The following is an 18012-nucleotide window of genomic DNA, read 5'->3' as shown; positions in this document are numbered from 1 at the left end:
AGAAGGAAACAGATATTTTTAAACAGCAGCCAAAGAAGAGGTGAGAGGAAGTAAGGGGGGTCGTGGGTCCCAACACCAGAGAACCTGGTGGTTACCTGGCTGCGTTTCTGGAAGATCATCAGGCCCCCATCGCTCTGAGGTGCCACCGTGAACATGTTGGTATCTGCTGTGATTTTTTAAAAATTTACAAAATGAGGTCATATCGTATGTGCTGCTGGGTTTGTTTGCTTTGGCTTGTGTTGGAGGCTGTTCATACCTGGGAGTGATGGCCACGGCACTGATGGCAGGGGCTGCGCTGTAGGGTGACTGGCTGGAGGCCGGGCTCACTGCTGCCCACGTCCGGGCTTGGCTTCTCCGGGGGAGGGGAGACCCTCAGCTCTGTGAGGTGTGGCGGCGCCGAAGGGCCGTGTCCTGGCTCCCTTGACCCCCTGCCTCACTCCTGTGCTGCCCGTCTGCCCCTCGCTGTGCTGCAGTCTCTGGTCGGAGCTTCGGGTTCAGTGTCCCCGGGGGAGGGGAGGGCCGGGCCGGGTGGGACCCTGGGTCCTCATCCTCTCCTGCCCGGTGGGCTCACAGCTTGCTTCTGGGCGTTTCACCCCCTCCCTCTGGCTTCTCTATTCCAAAACGTCCTGAGGTCCCTTCTCCACTGTGACTGTCGCGTCAGAGCGCGGATGGAAAGTGATGAGAGTGATTTGGCGGCTGACGCACCAGGTAGGAGCCGAAGCCCCGTGTATGTTTTTGTGACCCACTTTTTGTGCTTGGCTTGTTTTACTTTACAGTATATCGTAAGCATTGCCCCGTGTCATTTTTATTCTCCGACACACCGTCTAAAAAAACAAAGTGTCGTATTCCAGTGACTTGATGATAGACCTTGGTCTATTCTGGGGCACTCGGGTTGTTTGAACGTTGTCACCCGTAAGCGACAGCCAGTGGGTAGGACCCTCATTAACTCTTTCACTGCTGGACGGGACCCGCTGGGCCACAGGAGGGGCTGTTTGATGCAGGAGCAGGTGCAGAGGGCAGTGGTGACTCGGCGCCCGTAGAGCCTCCGGGGCGGAGACCACGCAGGGCCAGTGCTCTGCCCGTCCCCGTGCGCTCACGAGATGGGGCCGCCAGGGCAGGAAGGGCTGGGCTTTTGCACGTCTGTTCCCTCGTTCGTTCATGGCTTTCCGAGCGCCCAGGCAGTTCCTGTCTGCCAAGCCGTGGACACAGACGTGAGCAGGACGCAGCTTCCGGCCCCGAGAACTTCAGGATGAGCAGGCGGGACTGTGGAGAAGAAGCACAGGCCGTGCGTGGGGCAGGCAGCTCTGGGGCTGGTTTTCCTGTCAAATATGCTTGTGATGGCTGATGATGATGTAATATCTCAGACGTTCATAGAAGTAGAGAGAATGATGTAACATTTTCCCACCTTGTTCCAGAGACCTTTGGGAGAAACGCTGTGTCACACGGAGCAGCTTCTCTGTGCCTCCGTCCTGGGTTCCTCATTCCCATTCGTGTTCGGTGCTGGTGCTTCAGATGCGTTCTGTAACCGATCTGCGGTATTGTTTTACAAGTGTTTTAAAACCCCTGTATAACATGATTTTGCAGCTTCCTTTTTCCGTCCGCATCATGTTTCTGAGGTTTATCGACGTTGATGGACGAGGCTTCCGTTCATTGTAATTGCTGTCATTTCACCTCCACTCACGTCTCCGTTATCCCACTAATGGATGTTTAGATCGTTTCCAGTTTTCCATTCTCGACAGAAGTGCAGCACGTGTTCTCCTGTGTGTCTTCTTGTGAACATGTGGGGACTTTCTCCGGAAGTGGGGTTTGTGGGTCACAGGATGTGAGCATCCCTGACTTTACCAGATGCTGTCACAGTGTTCTGTGTGGGTTACAGGTCAGCATCTCGTCCGCAGCCTCTGTGGGGTGGTCTTCCCTGTCCTTGCCAACACTTGGTGGTGTCAGGTATTTTAAATACTTGTCAATCTAATGAGTGTGCGATGGCCCCTTGTTTTAAAAAATGCAGCCTCTGATCACTGATGATGTTGGACTTCTTTTGACTATTTGGGTTTTGAGTTCTGACTTTACCACTGACTGTATGAACTTGGGAAATGATTACTCATTCTGAGCCTCAGTCTCCTGATGTTTTAAAAAATATTTTATTTATTTATTTGGCTTCGCCGGGTCTTAGTTGTGGCACGAGGGATCTTCTTTGCCGCGTGCGGGATCTTTACTTGTGGTATGCGGGATCTGGTTCCCCGACTAGTGATTGAACCCGGACCCCCTGCATTGGGAACTTGGAGTCTTAGCCACTGGACCAGCAGGGAAGTCCCAGTCTCCTGATTTTGATAAAATACAAGCACCTACATTTTAGGGCGATTCCAAGACTCGGAGACCTCGTGCACAGCTCCTGCTCCCTCTCTGTCTCAATCCCGAGTCCTCCCACCAACAGGGCCCACGAGGCTGCGCCTCCGTTGAAGAGACCCTCCCAAAGGCTGGTCTGCAGCACGAGAGGAGCCAAGGTCCCCCTGGGCTGCGAGGGCCCTCCCGGGAGCCCAGCAGGAGTCCGTGGGGACCTGGACAGTGGGTGCGTCTGAACGGTCACGCCGGCCCCTTAAGCTCCCCCATCCCCCTTAGACTGTGCTCTCCACAGCGCAGCCAGGGGACCCTTTTAAAACAGAAGTCGGATCTTGTGCTCCAAACGCTAGGTGGCTTCCTGCCTCGATCAGGGTAAAAGCCAGCGTCCTTGTCCCGGCCTACTCGATGGGCTTTCACACTGGGGGTCGACATCCATTTAAACCCTGAAATCAGTTTAAAGGATTTCAAACATGTTTTTTTTTTTTTTTTTTTTTTTTTTTTTTTAAATTTAATTTATTTATTTATTTATTTATGGCTGTGTTGGGTCTTCGTTTCTGTGCGAGGGCTTTCTCTAGTTGTGGCAAGTGGGGGCCACTCTTCATCGCGGTGCGTGGGCCTCTCAGATATCGCGGGCTCTCTTGTTGCTCCAAGAGGCTCCAGACGCGCAGGCTCAGCAATTGTGGCCCACGGGCCTAGTCGCTCCGCAGCATGTGGGATCTTCCCAGACCAGGGCTCGAACCCATGTCCCCTGCATTGGCAGGCAGATTCTCAACCACTGTGCCACCAGGGAAGCCCCAAACATGTTTTTTAAAAAATATTTATTTATTTATTTATTTATTTGGTTGCCCCGGGTCTTAGTTGTGGCACGCGCGTGGGATCTAGTTCCCCGACCAGGGATCGAAGCCAGGCCCCCTGCATTGGGAGTGCGGAGTCTTACCCCCTGGACCACCAGGGAAGTCCCAGTTTAAAGGATTTCAGAACCACGGGGTAGAGTCGGCCAGAAGGGTGCCTGCATAGCAGCTATGTGCCTGTGTGCGGAGCTCCCCAATATGTGTCCATTTCAAGGTTACACTGTAACTTTTTCTTTTTAATAGATTGTTTTTTGTTTTGGGGGTGTTTTTGTTTGGTTGGTTTTGTTTTTGGCCACGTGAGGCTTGCGGGATCTGAGTTCTCCAACCAGGGATTGAACCTGGGCTACGGCAGTGAAAGCCTGGAATCCTAACCACTAGGCCACCAGGGAACTCCCTAACTTTTTCTGAAATTTACATAAAACCTAGCCTGGAAATTTGTCTTCAGTACCATATTTCGTAATTAAACATTTTTGTAAATTTCGCTGTATCTTTCAAGGGTGTAGAAGTAGCAGAAGACTGTCTTCCTTCTTAGATGAGCCCATAGCTTTCTCAATCGCCCCATTTACTTGATAACATTTTAAAAAACAACCACAGAGAAGAGAGCTCCCTGAAATCTGCATCTAGACGTCCCTTCCCCTTGAAACTTGTGGGCTGACGGTCCCCAGCAAAGTGGGACGGAGGCCGTGCAGAGGACTACAGGACACACAGGAAAAGAGCAGCTACTCATTTAAAGCGCAGAAAGGAGCTCGAAGGTCTGTGACTAAGGATGCTTGGTGGGGAGGCCCATGTGCTGTCTGTGGGTGAGACGTCTGAATGGCAGAAGTTGACGGTGGCCCTTGTCTGCACGGGAAGAGTCTCCCCACACGCTCAGGCCACTGAATTTCGGGAGCCAAGGCTGGCTTGTAGCCGATGAAGAAATCTGTTCTTCCAGAATCACGCTGAGCCGCTGGCGCTTGAGCTCTGCTGGCTGGTCCATCTCCCGGCGTCCTGACGCCCAGTCACGGCGCAGGTCTGGCCTTCGTGGCTCTGTCTTGTGTCTGCAGGTACCAGGCGGCGGGCAGCCCCCGCCCCCGTCCCCTGGGCCCAGGGTCCCGCTGGTCACGCACTGGACTGCCACCTCCTGCTTCGTCGTCCGGCATCGTGGGCTGAGACAGAGACTGAATCCTTTCCTTCGTGAAAACCTTGTAGCTCTGACGACAAGAGTGCGAGCCAAAGCTCCCCATTAAGCCCCTCCTTGATTCCCCTCCTGGCCCCGGAGGACAGTGGCCGGAGGCCCTTGGTCCTGCCTTCTCGCCGGTGTCTTTTCTCTACCCTGTAGAGTCCACAGTGCGGTTCAGAACCAAGTGTGCGGAGCTTGGAGCTTGGCAAGCCCTTCCTTCTGGACCCTTGTCCTGACCTCCGATCCTGCCCTGAAAGGAGCCGGGGCCCTGCCCAGCGGGGGAGCGGGAAGGCTGGCCCTGGGCCCCGTCGCACCGCGTGCCCCAGTTCAGACCATCCAGTGAGGCTGTGTTGTCCCCAGGCGGTCTCTGCCTGCGGCCTTCTCTTCTGAACTCTGCCCACCCCCAGCTCCACCCTCCGTCTGGCGTCCTCAGCTCAGGCTTTGAACGCGCCTGTCTCTCTAACTTAGCGTCAGGTTCTTTGTGTTGGGACACCACGGACCTCTACCCACTCGTGTCGCCAGGCCCTCTGGCTGGTGGTGACCAGCTCCCCCCCGGAACCTGTCTTCTGAGGGGCCCGCACCGTCCACCCCTGTGCTCTCTGCCACGGGCTCTGTGCTTCCCCCAGAACTCAGAACGCCAGGGCTCGTCTCTCCCTGGCAGGGACGGTCTGGCTCCTTCCTTGTTTCCTGGGGCAGAAGAGAATGTCCTAGAGATTTTGTGAAAGGGAGGCACGTGGTTTTGTGTGTGTGCCTATTTATTGGGTGACTTGTGCAAGCCCGGTTTTAGAGGACCTGTCGGCCTCCCTAAAAGCAGGCATGTGCTGGTGAGGGTGCGGTCAGGGGTTTCCTGCCAGGGCACCGGGGGGGGTCCATACTGGGGAGGCCCGGCAGAGCCGGTTCCCTGAGCCCAGCGGCGGGCCCACTGTGTCCACGGGCAGGTTCATGCCGCTGACCGTCCTTAGGAGGCCCTGACCCTGGGCAGCACATGTGCTGTTAAAACTGGTTCCCTACCCTTTCCTGGAACACGACAAAGTGTTTTTGTATGTTATATTCTATTTCTCTATGGCTTTTCATTATTGACGAAAATGGGAGTGTTTTTTTCAAAAAGAGGTTGGACCTAAGTTATCATAATAGGCATATCCAGGAGTGTAGCGCTCCTTTAAGAACAAATCCCACGAAGATATAAGAATGGTTTTGTAGTTAAATATTAACCCAAGTAAAATACTTATTTAAGGGCCTGTGAAGTTGCAAGACCATGTCGAAAGCAGTACTTCCTGCTGACTGTGTAGCCAAATTATGATAAATAGAAACAAAGTAGGTATTTTATTATTGGGCTCATAATAGGACAACTGGAATAGCCTGCTGGATAGACTGAAATAAAGACATGTTTAGGTTCTCAAACTTCACTAATCACGCCAGTAATCAATATTATGATAACATTCTCATTTCCTGTGTGTGTGTGTGTGTGTGTGTGTGTGTAAACTCACAGGGGATTTTGGTAGTTTCCCTGGAATGGGTCACACCTCTGCTCACCTGTCTCAATAGTGCCAACAGTAAAATCCTTAATGTTTTAGCAGACATCCCTCGAAATCATGGAACTTTATAGCTGAAGGGAGCTTTGGGATGACCTTGGGAAATCTTGCCCTCTCATTGGACTCAGCTGTGATCTGGAGGATTTTTGTCATCTGCCCACAATTATGTAGCTCGATAACACTGGCAGCTTTATTATAACGGAACTGGACGTACGCATAAGTATTCTCATCATCTTACGCTCTTTAACAAGAAGAAATCATTGCATATTTCAACATAAAACTGTCAAACTTTTTTTCCTCGTGTTCTAATCAAGCCCTTGTTTGTAGACGATGCTCACATTTTGCACGTCACTATTTCTTCATGTTGTTTACACTACTGAAAGTGGCACATTTTGTTCACTGCTGTGTCCTCTGTAGAGGAGAATATTAGATGCTTAGTGCTCGTCCAGCAAGAGAATTTGGCCATAGCAAGTATTTTGGGGGCTGCATTAAGTGTATCCCAGGGAATACATTAATTATAATTAACATAATCATTCTCTCATTGGATTATTTAAGCCCTTTCTACTCCTGCCCCACACCCTTCTGTTTGAGGGGCTGATTTATTGTATTATGTCTAATTCGGACAGACATCTTTATGCAAGTTGATTTTTAAAATAGGATTCTTTTAAATTGGCCTGAGAATTTTAGGGAGTAAAATTATTAAATCAGGGCGCACGTTTAATAACTTTTGGTACTTGTTAACAAATAGTCACCTCAAAGGACCAAAAATATATGACTGTGAAGAGTTTCACCAGCCCATTTGCCTTTACAACTATTTTGTTTTGGTGTTAACAATTCAATATAAAACGGTATTTTATTAAAAGTGTTTCTTTGATCCTTGCGAAGGTTGAGCATTTTCCATGCTTGTTTAATTTTAGCCCAAATTTCTTCTTCATTCCCTACCTATAAGTTACTCTAAAAAACATCTTTTTCCTCGGAAGCGCTCAGTGGGCGCCCTGCCCTGTGGCCTTGCTGCAGGGCCGAGAGCCGCAGTGGTGCCTCATCTTCTCGACACCCACTCACAGTTCAGATTCAGAGGCCACTTGCGGGTTTTCTTGGCGTTAGTTTTCTCTTCTCATTCTCCGGGAGCCGCGCGGGTGCCGGGTGTGTCGGGCTAGCTCGGGATCCACCGCTCCGCGGGGGCCTGCGTCTCCGGCTCGGGCCCCAGGCAGGCTGGGTCGCCCTTTCCTTCTCCGTCACAGGCAGCCACCCGCCCTTCAGGCCCCTGGAAGCACCGCGGAAACGGCAGGGCGCAGCTGCCCTGCCCCCGGGCTCTGGCGCTGCGGGACTTTCAAGCCGGGCAGCTTTGGGGGGGTGGAGCACAAGGGACAGAGGGAGGGCAGGGGGGAGGGGACGTGGGTCTAGAAGCCGAGGGGCACGGGGGGGGGGGGCGCGGGGGCAGCCGTGCAGACCCTGGGCCCCTGCGCACCGGGCTCCCGGACGCCGGGGGCAAGCGTGCGTCCAGCTGGGGCGGAGCTCAGGGGCAGGGGGTGGGCGTTCCCGGGCACCGCTCTTACAGGGCACGCCACGCTGCTGGCCTGACGTCTGGGCACTGGAGTCACAGAAACGGGGTCCTGCTGTCTGGGGGGTGGAGGCGAGACAGGGTTGTGATTCCTGATGGATTTAAAAATGATCCCGAGTTTCCTGCAGTTTGTGGCTTTTTTTAGTATTTATTTATTTACTTATATTTATTTTGGCTGTGCCAGGTCTTAGTTGCGGCATGCGGGATCTTTAGTTGCGGCATGCGTGCGAGATCTAGTTCCCTGACCAGGGATCGGACCCGGGCCCCCTGCATTGGGAGCGCGGAGTCTTACCCACTGGACCACCAGGGAAGTCCTTTCCTGCAGTTTTTAAAGCACGCCTATACATATATGTCTAGTGATGTCTCTGAGAGTTAATGTACGGAAACTGCACACTTGCTAAATTTGGTGGAAGGGACAGACAGCAAGGGCAAGACTGCCTGACTGGGTTGTTTAGTAAACAGGTGGGCTCATTAGCGTGGTCGGGTGTGTGATGGGTGTATGGTTAGTTGGTGGGTTGTGCGATTCGAAGCACCCCTGTGAGCACGTCGGTACCTGTGGTTGCCTCCCGGTGTTTTTGCTGGTTAAGTCCCTCGACTGGCGAAGCGTAAGGAAGGTTGGAATCTTGAGGCTGTGAGGCGAGTACGCAGCAGGGAGTTTGAACACACACACGGTCTGACGTGGTTGGTCCTCAAAGTCAATGCTTCCTTGACACGTAGCCGGTCTGAAGCGACGCACACGTGTGGCCGGTCACCCCAGAGAAGCCAAGGCTTTGGTCCTGTCCCAGACACAGCAGATGGGCTCTGTCCGCAGGGGGCTGGCTCTCCCCCAGCTCGTGCCCTTTCCTTCGATCCCAAGACAGCTCTGGCTACCGGTGCCCAGCCTCGCGAGCCGTCCCTTCCCGATGCTCCCCCCAGAGGCCGCCTCCCCCCCAGCCCTTGGCTCGCGGGCGGGGCTCTTCCTGCCTCTTCTCTCCCGAATCCCCGAGGACACAGGCACAGGTCACGGCCGCGTGTGCGCTTTGTCCAGCCACCCTGTGGGGCCCGGCCAGGATGGAGTTTAATATTATGTACACAATCAGTGGATGTGAAGCACCGGAGTCCTTCCCGCCCCGGCGTTAGGGGGGTGGGCGCAGCCCTGAGCCACAGGAGGGTCAGGCCCCCAGGCTGTCGCAGTCCTAACAGAGGGGCAGACACACAGGTGCGGGGACAGGTCCACTCTGTTAGCCTCGAAAAGCCCCTGGCCCGGCAGGCGGGGACAGCGGCTCATCCGTCCTCAGGGCCCGGGGCATCTCCTGGGTTTCTGCCGGTGGCTCTTTGCTGACCGGCCTCTGTCCCCTGGGGTCCTGGGGTCGGCCTGGGGTCCTGCTGCCTGCTCACTGCCTTGTCCTCTCCTGTCTGAGCTACAGCAGTCTCTGTCAGTGCTCTCAGACCCCTCCCCTCCTGTCACCACCCCCTTCCTGCATTTGCAGTTCCCTCCTCCCCGCCCACCCACCCCTCCACCTTCAGAAGACCCCTGTCTGTCCACAGAATCCCCTCTTGCTGCCCCTCCCGGTTCTATCCTTGAAGGCTGGCTGCCCTGTCTGCCCACAGCTCTGCAGAGCCGACCCAGGGCGCCTGGGCCACAGCCTTCGCAGCCCTCCCCCTCCGGCCTGCGCACCCGACCACGGTGTCTGCAGCTCTGCCCCTGGCCCATCCTCTCACTGACCCCCGACCCTGCTGGAGAGCTCCCGCAACTGCCTTCAGAGAGGGGGCCCGGTCTGTGGTGCCTCCCCGCTGTCCCCTCCCGCCTCCCCGTTCTCCCCCCTCCAGGCTCCTGCTCTGACTGTACCACCTGCTGCCAAGAATACCTTTCCTCCACTGAGCCCTCCGGCTGCCCAAATCCCGGCTGTCCTTGAAGAGCCGGCTGTGCCTCCGTCTGGCCTGTGATCAGTCCCTGGTCCCTCTCCGTCCTCCGGCCCTCTTCCCCGGGTGCTCACCCCGCCAGCAGTGCTGGGGCCTGTCCTGGGCTGATGTCCTCTCTCGCCCACCGCTGCCCGCATGGGCACGGGGCACCGTAAACAGTAGACGTGCAGCTCTCCCCTCGGGGCAGGGGTCCCTCCCCCAGGAAGCCTGGGGTGGGGAAGGCCAGTTCTCTGACTTCCACAGGCCAGACGGGAATTTCAGTCCAGTCACAGAAGCTTTCTCAGCAGGAGCAGGACGTACGGTCTTCCAGGCCCATCGTCGCGGTCTGGGGGTCAGTGTGCGTGAGGTTGTCGTCGGCCCCTGAGGACACGTCCCCAGTGGTGCTGGCTCGGAGCCGGGCGCAGGGCGGGAAGGCAGTCCTGGAGGCTTCCTGTCGAGGGGACGCGCACCCAGGCCCCCACTGACGTCTCTGTGTCCGCCCCACCCCCAGGAGATGGCGGGCAGGGCCCTCAAGCAGACCGGCAGCCGCAGCATCGAGGCCGCCCTGGAGTTCATCAGTAAGATGGGTTACCTGGAGCCGGGCAAGGAGCAGATCGTGCGGGTCGTCAAGCAGACCTCCCCAGGTGAGCACGCTGGGGGCTGCGGGCAGGGGCCATCCTGACGGTCGCCCAAGGGCGGGGACGGCGGGTGGCAGATATGACACTGAGCTGGGTGCTTCCTACTTGCTGGGTTTGTGGACTTGTTTTGCTTATGAAAGATTGGAAAATTCACTGGATATTAAAATGAGGCAACGCCACGGGTTCTTTCTGCCTTCTCTTGGGCTTGTGGGGGAGTCGTTGAAGGGGCGGCTTATTTCATTGATTCTGAAACACACCGTTTCCCACTCTGTGGCCTCTGAGAGCAGGCTGCCCAATGGCAGGCGCCTCCAGAGCTGGAGACCTTGGGCAGAGGTGTGGGAAAGCCCCCTGCTGCCCCTGGGGAGGGCCAGAGGCCCCAGCACCGGATGTCCTGCCTTGCTGGCTGTCACTGAATGTTTGTTTGCTGGTAGAGCAGATGGGGCCACTTTGGGGACCTGAGGTCCCTGGGTGTAGTAAGGGATTCAGGATGTTGAACAGGAGTGTTCCCTGTTTTGTGGGAGACCTTGGATAAGCCCAGTTCATCTGCTGAGGGGGAAACTGCACGGGCTTTGTAGCCGTATCTTCCTTGTGAGGAGGACACAGGTTTCTGTTTTCTTCCTGACTGAGGAGTTCCCTTAAACAGTGCCTCGCTGGCCACCGTGTCCAGACTCTGAGGGTCCCGGGGTCTGTGTTGCAGTCCAGCCCCTCAGGAGGCAGCGCCCACTCTCTGATGACCCCGCACCTGCCTCGCTCGTGGTCTTTCTGATGCATCATCTTAGCCTGAGAACACAGTGTCATTTGCTGTGGCTTCTGCTGGAAGCACAGCTGCAGAGAGTCTGGGCTCGGCCAGGTGCTCCGCGGGGGCGTCCTCGGACAGGCAGGGCACGGCCTTTGGGCTGGGAGCCCGGCGCTGCCCACGCGGCCGTCACTGGCGTCAGGGGCCTTCCCAGGCCTTCGGCCGCGGAGTAGCCGTGCCGCGGCGTCAACCTGCCGTTCCCTCCTCTGCAGGAAAGGGCCTGGCGCCAGCCTCTGTGCCGCGGAGGCCGAGCTTCGAAGGAGCAGGTGACCCTTTCCCGCCCTACGCCCAGGTGAGCGGGCCGGCCTTCGAGGGCCCCGCCGCCCTGGAGGAGGCGCCCCGCCAGTACCCGGACTTCCTCTTCGCCGCCGTCGGGCCTCACTGCCGTCCACACCCACCCAAGGGCTATGCCGCCGCCGGGGAGGCCGCCGGAATGAGCCTTCCCGGCCCCGGGGGCCCGGCGCCCCCGCTGCAGGGCCCGCACTACAGGGCCCCCCTGCTGGTGCCCGGGGAGCCCCTGGGCTACGGCGTCCAGCGCAGCCCCTCCTTCCAGAGCAAGACCCCGCCGGAGGTCGGCGGGTACGCGGGCCTGGCCGCTAAGGGCCCGGCCGTGCAGGTGCAGGTGCAGCCCGGCCTCGCGTTCCCGCCCCCGGGCGGCGCCGCCGCGTACGCGCCCCACCCGCACCCCAAGCAGCCCCACCCGGTGCACGCAGGGGGCCCCCGGGGCGCTGTGTTCGCTGGCGACAGCCCCCCGCCGGGCCTGGCCACCCCCTCCCGGACCGGCCTCGGCGCCGAGCGGTTCGAGCCGAGCGCGCCCCCCGCGCCGCAGTGGCCGAGCGCCGGCCTGGCCCGGCGGGACTCGCTGCAGAAGCCGGGCCCCAGCAGGACCGGCTCCTTCAACGGCCACCAGGCGGCGGCCGCGCCCTCCCCCAACGCCATCACGGCCGTGACGGCCGCGCACATCCTGCACGCGGTGAAGAGCGTGCGGGTGATGAGGCCCGAGCCCCAGACGGCCGTGGGGCCTTCGCACCCCGCCTGGGTGCCGCCGCCGGGCCCCGCGCTCGAGGGCCTGGAGCCCCAGGACGAGCACCCCCCCGGCCCGGGGGGCGCCGAGGCGCGGGGCCGGCCCCCGCCCTACCCCCGGCACCTGCTGCGGCCGCAGGGCCGCGCCGAGCAGTACGACGTGGACGGCCTGTGCGCGGGGCTGCAGCAGGGCCTCCGGGGCAGCCGGGCCGCCGAGCCCCCCGACGGGAGCCCCAGGAGCCCCAGGGGCGCCAAAGGGGAGAAGGCGGGCAAGGACCGCAAGCAGATCCAGACGTCCCCGGTGCCCGTGCGCAGGGGCTGCCGCGACGAGGAGAAGCGGGAGTCGCGCATCAAGAGCTACTCGCCGTCCGCCTTCAAGTTCTTCATGGAGCAGCACGTGGAGAACGTGCTGAAGACCTACCAGCAGAAGGTGGCTCGCAGGCTGCAGCTGGAGCAGGAGATGGCCAAGGTGGGCCGTGGGGTCGCCGCGGGTCCCCTCGTGCTGCCACTGCACGCACCTCCCCTCCAGGCTGGTGGTCTCCCGGGGAGGGGGGCTGGTGTCGGGGGTCCCAGCCGGAGAAGTCCCGCAGGTCGCGCTCCCCTTCCCCCTCACTCTCGGGAGGGGACGGGCTCTGCCTGATGTGCCGGCGCGCAAACGACCACATTGGTTTTTATGGTGTGTCCTTACTCGTGCACAAATCCACCAAGTTTTTCTAACTGCTAAGGAAACATTTTGAAAGAGTAGAAAGTTTGAGGTTTTATACATTGAAATTGTGGGATTTATAAAGAAAAATATATCTAGTAGTGATTCATCTATTTCTTAAGTCTACAGTTAGCAAATAAGGTTCGAAATATACCCTAGTTGGCACTAAACTGTTAGAAAAGGTAATTATTAATGAAATTATTTACATTAAAATGCTATGGTCAATTTAAATCACACAGAGCCGGTAACTTCAAATTCTAAAAATAAGATTTGTGCCCTTCCCGCTGTCCCATTTTCGTTGACTTTGTTTTCCCATTTTCCCCTGAACTATTATTAAATTATTACATTGCTCTTAGAGCTCCAGGAATTTTGTGGTCCCCTTTCCCCCAGATTTTTATTAATATAAGTTTCCTGTAGTTTTTAGAGCCTAAGGTCACTTGGAGAAAGAACGCCCTGTTATTATGTCTTCCCTTTCGATTCCAGATCTGTGACTCTGTGTGGATGTAAAGAACAAAGAGTTATTTTCTCGCTTGTAGTGTCTGGCCCCTGGTTTCCGCGGATCGATTGGGGTCCCCTCGGTTCTGGGGCCTCTTCCCCACCCCTCCCCCTCCCCCTCCCCCTGGGCTCCGCCGGGGTGACCCTCCCCTGTTTCCTTCTGCGCAGGCCGGGCTCTGTGAAGCTGAGCAGGAGCAGATGAGGAAGATCCTCTACCAGAAGGAGTCCAATTACAACAGGCTCAAGAGGGCCAAGATGGACAAGTCCATGTTCGTGAAGGTGAAGACCCTGGGCGTCGGCGCCTTCGGGGAGGTGTGCCTGGCCTGCAAGGTGGACACGCACGCCCTGTACGCCATGAAGACGCTGAGGAAGAAGGACGTGCTGAATCGCAACCAGGTGGCCCACGTCAAGGCCGAGAGGGACATCCTGGCGGAGGCAGACAACGAGTGGGTGGTGAAGCTGTACTACTCGTTCCAGGACAAGGACAGCCTGTACTTCGTCATGGACTACATCCCGGGCGGCGACATGATGAGCCTGCTCGTCCGCATGGACGTCTTCCCCGAGCAGCTGGCCCGCTTCTACGTCGCGGAGCTGACGCTGGCCATAGAGAGCGTCCACAGGATGGGCTTCATCCACCGCGACATCAAGCCGGACAACATCCTCATAGATCTCGACGGTCACATCAAGCTGACGGACTTTGGCCTCTGCACGGGGTTCAGGTGGACGCACAACTCCAAATACTACCAGAAAGGTACCGTCTCAGGCCAGGGTGGACGCGGCTGTGCCGCCCCGGGCCTTTCCTTCCCCTCCTGGGGCGCCGCTGTCACTGGGTGATTTTATAATTTGGTGTGACCTCCTTTTCTCCCTGAAGAAGTCGTATGACGTGTGAGGTGTTTTCTTTTTTGAGTTGGTGGCTTCAAATTTTACTCATACGTTTTTAGGACAGTAGGCCATAGGGTCTCATGGGGCCTTGCTGAGGAGCCATCACTCTGCCCTCCTAAAACAAGCCTTAAAAAACAAGCCTCCCAGCCTCCCAAGGAGCCCTCTGTCACAGCCACCCCGAATCTACCTGCAGGCACAGACCTGGCTGTGGATCCAGCTTAACTCCACCTCCTGTGGTCCTGCTACCTCGAAAAGTCAGAAACAGCTGGTCATTTTCTTATTTATGGCTTGAATTTTTATAATAGTTATTTTAATACTCTATAGCTCAGGCTTCTATTTTTTAACTCAAAACTAATCCTAAATCATTTTATTCATTCCCATTTTTTGGCACTGAAGTCGTTTGTGTTCATATTTTCTAAATCCTCTCATGCTTTTCCGTGCCCATCTTAAAACATGTCTATCAAACAGGTGGTGTTAGCCTTTGAGACGGGCCTGAGAGGCCCTGGGGCTACCATCCTACAGTCCCTGAGCCTTTCTCACCGGCCCCGCACTGTCACCCGGCACAGGGCACCCAGCACAGGGCACAGGCCCCGTGGCCGCCTCCCCCATGCTGCCCGTGTTGGCACAGGTGTGCACCTCACGGCTTGGGTGCGAGACCCAGGACCTCAGCCACGTGCGAGATGGCGGGAGGAATCTTTCTCTCACTGTGTCAGGAGCCGGGTTGGATTACTTTTCCTTTTGAAGCTATGGGTTTGTTGCATTGTTGAAGAATGAAAATTAACTTTTTCATTCTCTTCTTTCCTTGCCCCGCTTCCTGGGTGAAAGGGAGTCACAGCAGGCAGGACAGCATGGAGCCCAGCGACCTCTGGGACGACGTGTCTAACTGCCGCTGTGGAGACCGGCTCAAGACCCTGGAGCAGAGGACGCGGAGGCAGCATCAGCGGTGTCTGGCTCATTCCCTGGTTGGGACCCCAAATTACATCGCCCCAGAAGTGCTCCTCCGAAAAGGTGCGTGCTTCGGCCCCGCACCCAAGCCAGGTGACCTCTGAGGGTCCCGAGCCCCAGCTTTCAGAGACTCGAAGTGTCCCCACTGTGTCTGTGCTCACAGGAGCCCGAGAGCTGGATTCTTTCCTTAGCAAACACAGCCTCCAGTGTGTGTCCCTCTGTTTGGGAGCTGCCTTTGCTTCTGGGCCGTCTCCACTTGCCCCTCCTTAGGCTGGAAGTGACAGGCTGGGTGCGAGGTGGGCTTGCTCCCTGGAGCCCAGAGGAGTTGCTCCAGAACTGGTTTTGACAGAGTCGTGTGATAGACAGGACTGGGGGGGCTATGCGGGGGGGGGGGGGCGGTCCTAGCTGGGTCAGCCACCTTCACTGGTCAACGGGTGTGAGGATACAAACACTGTGTCCTCCAGTTCGCCGCCGCAGGTCCAGAAGCACCTTCAAGGTAAGATTTGGGGACAGCAGGGCTCCGTCCCATCCAGCGGGGCGCCTGGCCGAGCACAAGAGGCATCTCTGACAGTCAGCTGCAGGGCCCGCAGCGGCTGCGTTTGTTCATCTGATTCCGTATGATGAACCCAGAGAGCAGTGGCCTGTCTGTTCTCACGTGTTGTTGCCAGTCGTTGGAGCCAGGACCCTCGGTCCTCGCCCGTGTTCTCTGTGAGCTGTGTGCCCCAGTGCGGGTTACTAGCCTCTCACGGCCTCACGCGTAACAGCAGTGCCTTGAGAGGTTAGAGTATTAACCTGGCTGCCCAGTAAAGGTCTCCTCCTCCTCCTCCTTTCAAAGAGGGAGGGGTGGGTGCTGGCTTGTGGGGGAGGACACCCGTCTCCCCCAACCCCCCCGTTCGCAGCAGCCCAGCGGAGCCTCCGGGGCCAGACGGGCAGGGGCTGCAGGTCACACCTAGCAAGAATTCGGTGGCAGCAGGACCGGAGCGGGGCTCGGACTGGGACGTGGGACAAAATTAAAGATCAGCCTCCTCCGCAGCCTCCACGAGGCCGCCCCGCCCGAGCCCCAGGCCGCCGGAGCCCTGCAGGGGGGCCTGGCTCCCTCGGTGCCCCCAAGGGGAGCGACAGGTGGCAGCCGTTCCCTTTGCCAGTTTCCTCCCCCCGGTTCTCCCAAAACCTCCCCAGGAAACCTCCCCGAGAAGCCTCATCACTGGCCTCACCTGACCTCAGGTCACACAATTTCTGCTTTTTAGTTTCTACGATTTTAACTTGCGTCTGTTCGTGTTCTTTAAGCACCTAAAATTCTGGTTAGTATTGTTACTAACAATAACAGTAATCTTTTAAAATTAAAAAGCCTTTTATTACAAGAGCATCCTGTGTTTATCACAGACTCAAGGTGGAAAATAAGAAAATGTCGTGACCACGCTCCTCCCACGTGGAGACCGTGGACGCCCCGGCAGCGTTTTTCTCGCGGACTGTTCTGAGCCCCGCATGCGGGAGGCGGTGACGTCACGCGTGCGCCGCCGGGTGCGGAGACGGTGGCATCACGTGCGCGCCGTCACGTGGGGGCCGTGACGTCACGTGCGCGCCGTCAGTTGGGGCGGTGACGTCACCTGTGCGCTGCCTGGAGCTTCCCCGCTGACGTGAGCCGGTTCTCTCGAGGTGTCTGAGGAGGGCGTGTGCGGGGTGGGAGCTGAGTGACGCTGTCTTTCAGGATACACCCAGCTCTGCGACTGGTGGAGTGTTGGCGTGATTCTCTTCGAGATGCTGGTGGGGCAGCCGCCCTTCCTGGCGCCGACTCCCACGGAGACCCAGCTGAAGGTAACGGGGCAAGTGGTTTTCTGATGAACCCAGGAGGCTTAGGCCAACATTTGACCTTTTATTCCGAATAGTGTAGGGACGTCAGTTGTATGTCATGGGATGTTGTCGAGTGTTCTTGTTATTACCTATTAATTTTTTATCTGGGTAAGTAGAGGCACAGGGTCAGAGCTGAGTTGTGATGTGCGCGTGAACCTGAACCATGGTCGCCTGCCGACGTGGTGCTTCCAGGTGAGAACTAGGAGTGGGCGAAGCACCGAGGCCGCAGGTCTGGGCCCAGCGGCAGGTGCCCCGTGCAGCAACCAACACGGCTTTGTGACTGTGCCCGAGGAAATCGGTTTGATACTTGGATGTTCTGTCATTACCGTTGGCCAATTATAAGCTATGTGTCAGGCTAGTTGTGCACATTTCTGATATTCATTTCAAATAATTAAAAAATTACTCGGTCAAGTAATAACTCAGTACTAAAGAATTAGTTTTAGAATGATAGCCATTTATTCTCTGAAATGAATGATTTGATTACTTAAGAAAGACTGAATAGAGAACCTGATGAAACCTTTGGAACTTCTCAGAACAGTGCCCTTACACATGTTCACTGACAGTTCTAGGATGATTCACATACCCCAGAGTCCACGGTAGACCTGAAATTAATAACCTCTTAATTAGAAAAACCCTAAAAGCTTGGTTTCTTTCCAGTAACAGTGAAATTGGAATTTGGCATTATCTATATCCTAATTGAATTGCTGAACTAGTTACTAATTTGTCTGCATGATAATAACCCAATTTTAAAAATTGTGATGAAATTTACCATTTTAACTACTTTTAATTGTACAATTCAGTGGCGTTAAGTACATTCACAATGTTGTGCAACAGTCACCGCTACCTATTTCGAGACATTTTCACCATCCCAAGCAGGAGCTTAACCACTAAATGATAACTCCATTCCTCCCTCCCCTCTGTCCCTGTAACGGCTCTTGTATCAATACTTTCTGTCTCTATGAAGTTGCCTATTCTAGGGACCTCATATAAGTGGAATCATACAGTATTTATCCTTCTGTGTCTGGCTTATTTCACTCAGCATAGTGTCTTCAAGGTTCATCCATGTTGGAGCCTGTGTCAGAATTTCCTTCCTTTTTAAGGCTGAATGATATCACATCGTATGTAATATTGAGTAATACTCCATTGTGTGTAAATAACATAACATTTTTTTAATCCATCATCTGGCAACGGATGTTTGGATTGTTTCCGCCTTTCGGCTCTTGTGAGTAGTGCTGTTGTGAACATAAGTATGTGTACAAGTATCTGTTTGGTCCCTGCTTTCAGTTCCTTTGGGTATATACCCAGGAGTGGAATTGCTGGGTCGTACGGTCATTCTACGTTGAAACTTTCTGAGGAAC

The 18012-nt window shown here is 56.1% G+C and overlaps 1 protein-coding gene and 1 long non-coding RNA gene across 4 annotated transcripts in view; one reads left to right on the top strand and one right to left on the bottom strand.

Annotated features, from left to right (window-relative positions):
- The window catches only part of LATS2 (large tumor suppressor kinase 2), a 52369-nt gene that overhangs the window by 30350 nt on the left and 4007 nt on the right, over nt 1–18012 (top strand). For all 3 annotated transcript variants that reach the window (XM_036831628.1, XM_036831626.1, XM_036831627.1), the window contains exons 3-7: nt 9833–9965; nt 10968–12247; nt 13145–13727; nt 14684–14866; nt 16512–16618. In XM_036831628.1, coding sequence (XP_036687523.1) covers nt 9833–9965; nt 10968–12247; nt 13145–13727; nt 14684–14866; nt 16512–16618 — 2286 coding nt within the window. The remainder of the gene's footprint in view (nt 1–9832; nt 9966–10967; nt 12248–13144; nt 13728–14683; nt 14867–16511; nt 16619–18012) is intronic.
- Nucleotides 6232–7344, bottom strand: LOC118884178. The gene is made up of 2 exons (XR_005017223.1): nt 6822–7344; nt 6232–6290 (listed from the first exon to the last, which is right to left on the bottom strand). It is a non-coding gene; the product is annotated as an uncharacterized LOC118884178 (long non-coding RNA).

This window comes from Balaenoptera musculus, chromosome 18 (genome assembly GCF_009873245.2).
Source record: "Balaenoptera musculus isolate JJ_BM4_2016_0621 chromosome 18, mBalMus1.pri.v3, whole genome shotgun sequence".
Classification (NCBI taxonomy): domain Eukaryota; kingdom Metazoa; phylum Chordata; class Mammalia; order Artiodactyla; family Balaenopteridae; genus Balaenoptera; species Balaenoptera musculus.
The sequence above is the reverse complement of the archived record's forward strand: the minus strand, read 5'-3'. Positions and strand labels throughout refer to the sequence as shown.